Source organism: Temnothorax nylanderi, unplaced genomic scaffold (assembly GCF_030848795.1).
Source record: "Temnothorax nylanderi isolate EJ_2023f unplaced genomic scaffold, tnyl_v1.0 TNYL_tig0892_pilon, whole genome shotgun sequence".
Taxonomy (NCBI): Eukaryota; Metazoa; Arthropoda; class Insecta; order Hymenoptera; family Formicidae; genus Temnothorax; species Temnothorax nylanderi.
Window position 1 is genome coordinate 41,119 of NW_027249954.1, and position 10,924 is coordinate 52,042.

General features: G+C 42.5%; 2 protein-coding genes across 2 annotated transcripts; both read right to left on the reverse strand.

The window, feature by feature from the left end:
• Positions 1–4,083: 4,083 nt before the first annotated feature.
• LOC139785822 (uncharacterized) lies at positions 4,084–4,728 on the reverse strand. The gene has a single exon (XM_071724992.1). The coding sequence runs from the start codon at positions 4,726–4,728 to the stop codon at positions 4,084–4,086; it is 645 nt and encodes a 214-aa protein (XP_071581093.1).
• Positions 4,729–5,294: 566 nt separating this feature from the next.
• Positions 5,295–5,726, reverse strand: LOC139785823 (uncharacterized). The gene has a single exon (XM_071724993.1). The coding sequence runs from the start codon at positions 5,724–5,726 to the stop codon at positions 5,295–5,297; it is 432 nt and encodes a 143-aa protein (XP_071581094.1).
• Positions 5,727–10,924: the final 5,198 nt, after the last annotated feature.

Below are 10,924 nucleotides of genomic sequence, written 5' to 3' on the forward strand. Positions count from 1 at the left end.
ACTGAAAATATTCATTAAATATTATGATAATTTGCCTTATATAAACTATTCATTAGCATCATATTTAAAATGTATATTTTATACTAATAAACCTCTTGTTTATGAGATTAAGATTAAGATTTTTAAGATGCAGCAGCATCATTTATATAAAGAATTATATAATGCTTATTAGTATTGATATATTAAATTAATTATCAATTTAATGATAAATTATTTATTAATGTAAAAAAATAAATATTGTAAGATTTGTTAATGGTGATTTTTGCCATTATTTAAACTTACATTGAATGAAATTTATTAGCCGACTTATAATTTAAATTTGCACACATATGCTAATTGCTGACTTTTGTCCTGTGCATAAACATTGTGTGCAAAAATAATTTAAGTAATAAAATTATAATATATAATGATTATGATGGACTATGGTACGAGCTTTTTTCGTAAGAGAGAAGATGTCTTTCGTTTTCTTAATAAAATTTATTTCATAACCTGTATTGTCATCTCGACTTCTGTTTTAACGTTACTTCTACGGAAATCCGTCACAATTGTATTGCAACTTCGGGCGCTACAAAGTTCATTTTATTGTAAAAAAGATATACGAGTGATTATAGGTGATGCACCGAAGTCAACGCAATTGTGAACGACCATGCGCGCCTGCTCGAATGGGCAACCCGTCATACTGATGTGTATGTGCGGAAGCACCCTGTACATATATATGTAATGTCGGAAGTGTAAGGCATATGTATAATGTATATGCATATACTAGGAATTGGCAAAAAATAAATTTCTATTTTTTCGTAACATTGCATTATTCTTCCAGAGTGTGTATATATATATACACACACACACACTCTGGTCGGGTCTCGGTTGCACGCAGTGCTCTTAGCGCACACGTACACGCACCAGCAGGAATTTTTGTCCCGATTATGTATGCGTGTGTCTATACACGTATATGCCGCGGACATCGATCGTTCCTGACGGTGCGTGACATACACGCCACGCACTTGTGTGCGGCACGAGAGTCATCTGTCACACACATGCTATCCGAGGCCGTCGACACATTGCATGTGTGCGACGTGTAATGTATTATCCACACATATGAGATAGATTGGTAATGTAGAAAACGGATTAGAAATGTCGATATTATTTTTCTCGTAATACGTTTTCTCTGTAAAAATTTGAGGTTGTACAAGTTTAGGGAATGCAATCAACTTACCTGCAGTATTAGTTATACGTTGCTTGCAATAACACAAATATAAAATTTTATAGCTTCACAAGTAATTAAGACAAAGGGAAAAGCTGCATGCTTTCCATCTTTGGTAAAAATTTACGGTAAGTAATATGATTTTCGAATGCTTCATGGGCAACCGGCAACGATGTGCACTGCGCGTGCGAGCGAGTGACGTAGCGACGACGAGTTCGAGCCGGTCGAGCCCGCCGCCCGCCGCCCCGGGCATGGGTGATGCCGATTTTGCGTTTCAACACCGCAGCCAGGCGCGTAGTGGGGATAGCGCACACAAGGAAAGAGCCGTGTATACTGTACATGCGCACACGTACACGGCTCTTTCCTTGTGTGCGCTACCCCCATCACACGTCTAGCAGCAGTAGCAGCAGTGCTGAAACGCACGATCGGCTGGATCGGCATGCTTCGTGCTCGTTGTATTGTCGAAAACCTCTTCAACATGAAAAAGTCCTCCGGTTTCGGGATGGATAGGTGAAAATAAAAGGAGTCGTGATTTCGAGCCAAGGGAAATAATCCTTTATTGGCTCATGAAAAGCCTGTTAAGGCATAAAAACCCCCTGAGTTTGCGTGACGTACAATTAAGAAGATAGTTAATAAGAATACGTGTACGTAAAAGACTAATGGCGACACTCGGTATCGCGAACGGGGCCCCATAATCGAGACTCGGCTCGATCGCGTATTCGTATAAGAGACTCAGCTCTCTCGCGTGCTCGAGACTCGGCTCGATCGCGTATCCGTATAAGAGACTCGGCTCTTTCTACGTGAGATAATAATCACCGTGCAAAATAATCGTTCGCGAAGAAAGGCGCGATGGGTCGTCTACTCTCAGAAGATTCGCGTGACTGATCACTTTTTCGTTGCCTAGCTAACTAACAAAAAATTCGACTGCTGAGACAATCGAATTGCGCTCAACGCTCCTGCGATGGCTCGATCACCGCCGCCTTTGTTCCACGGAATACTCTCCCCCCGTTGAGAGTAGAACGATCAACAATACTAAATAAAATAAATAATGTTTTATATAGGGAAGACCGGGGCAAATCGTGACATTTTTTGGTTTTGAATTTTTTCTGAGATAAGTATTTGAGATAAAAATACGTTTTAGCCGGTTTTTTTCATCGTGCAACCTTCTAGTTTTCAAAAATATTTATTTGTGTCTTTTCATCACATTACTTTTAAAGTAGAACACGAAATGCCTCACTCTGTCTCGTGTCACGAATTGCCCCAATACCGGGGTAAATCGTGACAAGGCACGGGGCAATTCGTGACAATTCTTCTTTCAACGGGTTTCAATATCCGAATTCGTCCTATTTTCATGATTTATATCAAAACGTACACTTACTCACTCAAAAAAGGTTTTTATTAATCAAATTGTACATTAAATGGAATAGGAAGAGCAAAAAATCGTTAGGCTTCGCTTTCGTCGTCTTCCGAACTGCGAGTAACGACCTTTCTCGGGCGTCCACGTCCTCTGCAAGCTAGCTGTTTCTTGGGGGGCTTGATCCTTGTATTCTTTTTTTTATTTTGTACTCTTTCGTCATTTTCGTCAACAAGTGCATCGAGTTCATTAGCGTCAGTCAAAATTGCACTTCTCTTTCGTTTTCGTCCTCTTGTCGTGACTTTTCTTTCGCCCGCTTTTGGAAACGATCGAAGGGATTGAAGGACCTGAGCGAGGGGAATGTCATCGTCGCTTTCATTTGTGTTTGAGGCCCTTGACACATCATTTTCAGTTGAGGTACCTGGCTGTGGTTGGTCATCTCCATTCCATGCTCGATCAGTGACTTGACCGGGTAAAAAATCGATTTCACCAAAAACGTCAGGATTGAAAGGAAAGATTCCTGCTGCTTTGAATCCGGCCCTGATTTTTGTACTTGTTGTGGCTAAAGGCAAAGAATCGGTGACGATCGAAGGGATGTCATATATCGTCATTGTTTTCCCAGGATTGTTCACGCAATGTATCACAAATTACCCCAGGCGGTCATGTCACGAAATGCCCCAGCGTCACTTTTATCTTTCGTGGTCCGAAAAACTCAGACAAGAAATAAATGCATGCAACCTGCGTTACACATGTGTGTGTAAATGCCAGGTGAACAAGTAAAACTTACCGTTTCAAATCTGGAAGCAATTGCTTCGTATTGAATACAAAATATCCGTGGATTCAAAAATTTACTTTTACACGAGGTAAGCACTTTTTCCGCCACTGACAACGAAACATAGTAGATACGCACACCGAATTTTGTTCTAATATAGAGGACCATTAAACCCATCTATGGTCTGTAATACAGGTTTCTACCAGCAAATGCATAGAAGTTATCCGCGCGGGAAATTTTTCGTATTGTCACGAATTGCCCCGGTCTCTCCTAAACGTCGCTTCATATTTTCTATAATGTTAATCGCGTGAACAATATTATATTATGCGGTACGTTTGAAACGCAATCAGTAATGACTAAAGTTGAAAAGAAAACTAAGACACGTTTGGTAGGGGACAAATTAGCTTCGCATTGCGTTGAAGATTCCCTGCGGTGTTTTGATGGTCGCGACTCTGACCACGCCGTCGTCTCCAGGGTACACCTCCACAACTCGTCCGAGTGGCCACCGCATACATGGTTGATTCTTGTCTATTAACCTTTAGAGGCCGGGGGTGGTCGAAATATCGACCACCCAAAAAACACAATCTATTTGATGTTTTCGGGCAAAATTTGTGTGTTGAATAAGGGAAAAATAGTAAAAAAAAAAAAAAACTCTTCAAGTCCTTTTCCCGGCCTCTAAAGGTTAAAATGACAATAGCGTCTCGCTGTAGTCCGACGTCCGAATTAGTCCATTTTTGTCGTTTTGTAGTTCGTTTAGATATTCGATATGCCAAAAGTTTTGGCGGGCCTTGATATCAATCTCCATGATGTCAAACGATTATCTGGAACAAAGATGTAATTATCCTCCAGCAGCATTGTGAGAGGTTTCCCTACAAGAAGATGAGCGGGTGTCAATGCGAGTGGATCGTTCGGATCCGTGGATATGGGGCATAAAGGTCGCGAATTTAATATGGCTTCGATTTCTATTGCTAAGGTGTTTAGCTCCTCGTACGTAAACAGCAGATCGCCTACTACTCGTTTAAAGTGATGTTTAAAGGACTTTACCGCCGCCTTCCATATGCTTCCGAAGTGAGGTGAGAGGGGCGGATTAAAATGCCAAGAAATTTTCTTCGTTGTAGCGAAGTCGCCAACTCGCGTTTTAAATTCGTCAGATTCGACTAAAGCGTATAGTTTGCGAAGTTGATTATTGGCACCAACGAAATTCGTACCGTTGTCGGAATACACGTTTGCCGGAATGGCTCTACGTCCTATGAATCGTCTTAACGCGGCAAGGAATGCTTCTGTCGATAGTTCACTAACGATTTCAATGTGTACAGCCTTTGTCGACATGCAAATAAAAACGCAGCCGTAAACTTTTACGCGACCCTTATTTCGCTGCTTTTTCTCCTTGATAAACATGGGTCCAAAAAAATCGATACCTGTGTGAAAGAACGCGGTGTTCTCTTCAATTCTGGATCTCGGTAAATTAGCCATTTTATACTTAACAGGAGATGCACGGAATCGAATACAACGTACGCAATGTCGGGTGATTTTACGTATTTGATTTTTTCCGTCCAGAAGCCAAAATCTATGACGAATCGTATAAAGGGTGGACTGAATCCCTGCGTGATAATTTTTCTCATGTGTTTCGCGAATAATCAAATCAGTGACATGATGATGTGAAGGTAATAAATCGGATGTTTTTACGAAAGGGGAATGTTTGCATTTTGCAGCCTGCCGCCGACGCGGAGCAAATCTGACTCGTCGATTATAGGATTTAATGTGGCTAGTCTTGTGCCCTTCACTCTTTCTGAGTTTGAGATACGATTGATCTCGTCTGAAAAATGCATTTTCTGAATAAGCTTTAGCACTCGCCGTTCGGATTCGGCGATTTCTTGTACTGAAAGCGCGCCCCTATTTCGATTTGAGGATAACATTCGCAAACAATATGCGATGGTACGAATTAACCTCGTATAGGATGAGAATCATTTGAAGATGTCGTCCGAGTCAACCTGTGACACTAGACAAATGGTTTTCTTTAAGCCTGGTAATTCCTTAATAGAAGTTTCGAGAGATATTGGCCAATTCGCTTCGGACTGTTTAAGCCATGATGGACCGTTGAACCAAGATTCGTTTTTCAAAAATTCTCGCGGAAGTTGACCTCGCAACAACGCGTCGGCTGGATTGTGTTCCGATTTAACGTGTTGCCATTTGAATTCTTTACTAATTTCTTGAATTTCCTTGACACGATTTGCCTCGAACGGTTTGAGAATACTCGGAGATTTTTTCAACCAATGTAAGACAATCATAGAATCCGTCCTAAAAACAGTTCCATCAGGCTCGAAAGTGAATGCTGTACTCGCTTCGTGATATAACCGCGCCAGTGTAAGCGCCCCTAACAATTCTAGTCGAGGCATCGTCACGTTTTTGAGAGGAGCAACGCGCGCTTTGGCGCAACAAAGTCGTACAAGAATGTCTTCCCGCTCGTTGCGGGATCGTACTTACAAGCAGGCTCCATAACCAACCTTACTCGCATTACAAAAACCGTGAACTTGAATTTCGATAGGCTCGTCGACCATTAAACGTCGATCGATAGCCAGATGATCAATTAATTCGAGTTGATTTACGAATGATGACCATGAAGAGAATAACGCGCTGGGTACTGACTCGTCCCACGAAATTTTCGCTTTCCAACATTCTTGCATTAAAACTTTGGAAGTTAGAATAATCGGACCAAGTAGTCCGAGGGGGTCGAAAATCTTGGCTATTTTCGATAAAATACGACGTTTAGTCACTTTATCAGATAACTAAATAGGATTGACTGTATAAAGTAATTCGTCGCGACGCGCGTTCCATGAAATGCCTAGCGTATTCAGAATTGGATTTTCGTTGATAAGAAACTCGTCATCTACGCTTCTTTTGTTCAACTTACGAGAGCTCGCGGATGATTCGATGCCCACTGTTTTATGTTGAAGCCACCGCGTTTTAGAATTTCGATAGTTTCGTCTCGAATCTGTACGAGCTTCTTTAAAGTTTTTGCCCCGGTTATAAGATTATCAACATAAAAATCGCGTTCCAAACTTTCAGCGCCGACGGGGAGATCGGCGCTTTCGTCACTCGCGAGCTGTTGGATCGTCCGAATGGTGAGAAAAGGAGCCGATGACAGACCAAAAGTCACAGTATTTAATAGAAACGTACGAATGCGACCCTCGTAAAACCAGAAATTTTTAGGTACTGTTTTTCAATGTCGGCGGTGAGCACGTATTTATGCATGCGAAATCGCAACAGATGTTCGAACAATTTGCTTTGAATCGTAGGACTGACCATCAGAGTGTCATTTAACGATATTCCCCTGTTAGTCTTTGCCGATGCGTCGAAAACTACACGTACTTTAATTGTAACGCTCGTGGATTTTGTAACCGCGTGATGGGGAAGATAATAACCACCTTCCGATTCTTCCGGTAACAGTGACATGTGGCCTAAATTAATGTATTCGTTCATCACGCGTTCGTATTCTTGTTTAAGTATCGGATCTTGAATTTTTTCTGTAATCCGTGAAACCGACGTAACGCGATCACTCGTGAATTCCCGAAGTCCCTTTCCACCATTCGAAATGGTAATCGCACAATGTAACGTCCCGAACCATTGCGCATCGTATTCTGGGTGTAATGGTTCTCGCATTCCGAGTTGTCCGACGACTTAAACTGTTTAGCGGTAGTGTCTTCTAATAGCCAAAATTTTGCAATTTGTTCCGTCAATTCTGTCAACTTGCATGAAACAATGCCTCTTCCACCGGCCGCGACTATCCCTCCGACGACGACCCAGCCGAGCTGAGTTTTTTGCAAAAATAAATCGCAATTATCCCGCGAAAGATTAATTTGTCCGATCGATAGCAAAGATAAGGTCGCTCCGGAACCGATGATCATGTCGACTGATCGAGGTAAGTGAAATTGTGGGTCAGCTAATTTTAAATTCGCTGGTAAGTCGATCGACTTGCGTGGAAATACTTCGTCCGGAATTCTGTCTGCGATTTTTGGTATTATTAAGAATGAAAGTTTTTTTCTTGAAATCGTTGTTGATTGAATAAATGAAGAATTCAACTGTACCGTTTGATGTTGTGTGCATGTCGCCAATCGCGCCAATCTGAATGAAACATGGGCGTACGGGTACTTTTAAATTTCGAACAAAATCCTGCGTCACAAAATGAGCCGTTGCACAAGTGTCTAATAAGGCGCGACACTGAATGAAATTACCGTGTGAATTTTTACACGAACTATCGTGCTCATCATTAACTGTGATTGTAGATTCCGCGAAATTGCTTCGAAAACGAGTGGTCTCCGTCATTCCGATTTGGGCGGCGGTTGCCGATTTCTGATTTGGAATGCGACGTGTTTGTTCTAGCGTGAAGATGCGGAACGCAGTTTCTGAAATGAACTTGTATAATTGTTCGAGCGTCGGCGAGACATCCAAACTAAGAGTCTCTTTCCACTTAGCGCGAATGTTTGTTAGTAATGCTCGTTCTATTATCCGAATTAATAGATGCTGATCCGCCTGCACTCCCAACGACGCGAGCATGTTCACGTGTTGTCGCATGTCGTCAACGAGCCTTATCAACCTTCTGTGCGTAGCTTTACCCGGCGCCAATAAATCGATAATCGCGTCGAGATGTTTCGCGATTAGAATTTGTTTTCTCTCATACGAGTCGTTGAGAAGTTTCCACGTGTTTTTATAATTTTCCTCGCTTACGTCGTAGATTGAAATCTTATTCAGAGCGTCGTCTCGTAATGAATCCTTCAGATATAAAAACTTTTGCAAGTCCGTTATATCTTGTCGTGAATCGATCATTGTCACAAACGTATTCTTGAACGATAACCATTTTTCTAGATTACCGTCGAATTTTGGTAGTTCGGCAACTGGTAATTTAATACGACGCGTGTTGTTATCGACCGGGTCGAAGTCGCGTTTAAGTTGACCGTGTGCGATGTTGACGCCGGTGTGAGTGTTTCGATCTTGCTCGCAATCGCGTAATATTGGTCCTGAATGTCGTTAAATTCGACTAAATTTTCATCCGCCGGCTCCAGCATTTCGAGCTCGTCATGCAACTCTTCGTACGCGTGGAAAAGTTCCGTTATACGCCTTAATCGCATCTTTAGGTTTGCCTCGTCTAATCGAGCCTCCGCGACTATTTTTTCTAGATTGGTCAGTTGAGCTTTCAGCGTTGAACGCTTCTGACTGATATATTTTAGACGACTCATAATGAATCCGATGAAATTCGACCTTATAATTCGTTAAACAATTTGATGTTTACTCGGAAAATAATATAACGCGACTCAGCTAGCACGGCTGCGTCTGATTTCCCGCGCACGACCGATAATGCGTCGTCGGTCTTCTCGGGCGCGCCCAATAATAATAGCGAATTACGGCTCGACGAGTTTTTTTTGGCGGCGACGGATCACACAACCCGGCTACGTAATTGTATGTCTCGAAACATAGATATTAAGGTATTCCAACACGTCTGAACTCGCTCGGAAAAACGTCCTTCCGCGAATCGTAATTTCCTCTTGTCGATAAATATTATGTAAACGTAAATTAAAAACGAAGCTTGTCGATATCGAATTCAATAAAAGATGAATTTATCAGATATGAGACGTATGTACTTGAGAATACTTAGCTCTTCAATCTCGAAGGTTCTCTGCGTTGACTCGGGCGGGATGGGCCCCGGAGACGACTGTTCTGCGTGTGGATGGACGTCTCGGTATCGGCGTTGAATGTCCTCTTCGTGAGTTCACACCTCACAGGAGGCACCAAAAACTGTATTGTCGAAAACCTCTCCAACATGAAGAAGTCCTCCGGTTTCGGGATGGATAGGTAAAAATAAAGAAGTCGTGATTTCGAGCCAAGGGAAATAATCCTTTATTGGCTCATGAAAAGCCTGTTAAGGCATAAAAACCCCCTGAGTTTGCGTGACGTACAATTAAGAGGGAGGGTCCCGTTAGCGCACGGTGCGATAGCGCACAGCCCGATAGCACACGTCGAATTTAAAATAATTCCCGATAGCCCACATCCCTTTAGCACACGCCCCGATAGCACACCAAATAAATGGCGCACTATCCCGATAAACGCACCAACTAATATGCACATTTGCCCGATAGCACACAAGAAAATGAAACATAGTACCGATAGCGCACGAAATGTTGGAAGCATTATCCCGATAGCGCACGCACGTTTCTTTCCCGATAGCGCACGAGGAGCGCTAAAGGGACGTGTGCTAACGAGAAAAAAAAGTTTATTTCCCGATAGCACACGAGGTGCACCTGCAGGAACGTGTGCTAAAGAGAAAAGACGCGTTTCTTTCCCGATAGCGCACGAGGTGCGCAACATGGATGTGTGCTAAAGAGAAAGGACGCGTTTCTTTCCCGATAGCGCACGCACGTTTCTTTCCCGATAGCGCACGATGTGCGCTAAAGGGACGTGTGCTAAAGAGAAAAAAACGTTTATTTCCCGATAGCGCACGAGGTGCGCTAAAGGGACGTGTGCTAACGAGAAGAAAAACGTTCATTTCCCGATAACGCACGAGGTACGCTACAGGGACGTGTGCTAAAGAGAAATGACACGTTTATTTCCCGATAGCGCACGCACGTTCTTTCCCGATAGCGCACGAGGTGCGCTAAAGGGACGTGTGCTAAAGAGAAATGACACGTTTATTTCCCGATAGCGCACGCACGTTTCTTTCCCGATAGCGCACGAGGTGCGCTAAAGGGACGTGTGCTAACGAGAAAAAGAAACGTTCATTTCCCGATAACGCGCGAGGTGCGCTACAGGGACGTGTGCTTGTGTGAATAGACGCGTTTCTTACACTTTGTAGAGGAATGAATATGTATCGCTAAAATAAAAGTATTTGTAAAATTTATATTAAGAAACTTACACACACACACACACACACACACACACAACACACAACACACACACACACACACACACACACACTCACATATATATATTTACGGGCAAAGTCCGCATGGTGTGCAGTGTTGGCATTGCCCGGGCAATGTCAGCATTGCACAACGCGACTGGGCAAAGTAGTTTATTAGCGGACATTGCCCGGTTTGATGTGGGCAAAGTTAACACTGCCCATCCAGCGATGGCAATGTCAGCAACGATTATCACATTGCGGACTTTGCTCGGTTCCAAGTGGGCAATGTCGACAATGCTAAATCTCCGTGGGCTAAGCTGCGCTAAATGTCCGTCTATTTAGCGCAGCTTAGTCCATGGATATTTAGCATTGTCGACATTTCCCGCGGAGTCCGTAGTAGTCTAGGTTTCTCAATTTTTGGGACAATATTTATGTAATAAAATTATTAGGTGCAAATTTAACAGTATTTATTAGAATATAGGGTAATTGTATAGATGGGGGGGATTACCTTGGATGACCTTGATATTTTAGTATGTTGTCAATGTCACCCTCCTGAGTGACCTTTAGAAGGTTTCAGCCCGCGCTCGTTATTCGTTAAAAAGTTATTATCAAAAAAAGTTTGGAAAATATAGCAGCTATTTTGAGTATTGAAAGGCATAAATGACTAATATATATGTCGAAATAGTTTACACATACACTTTT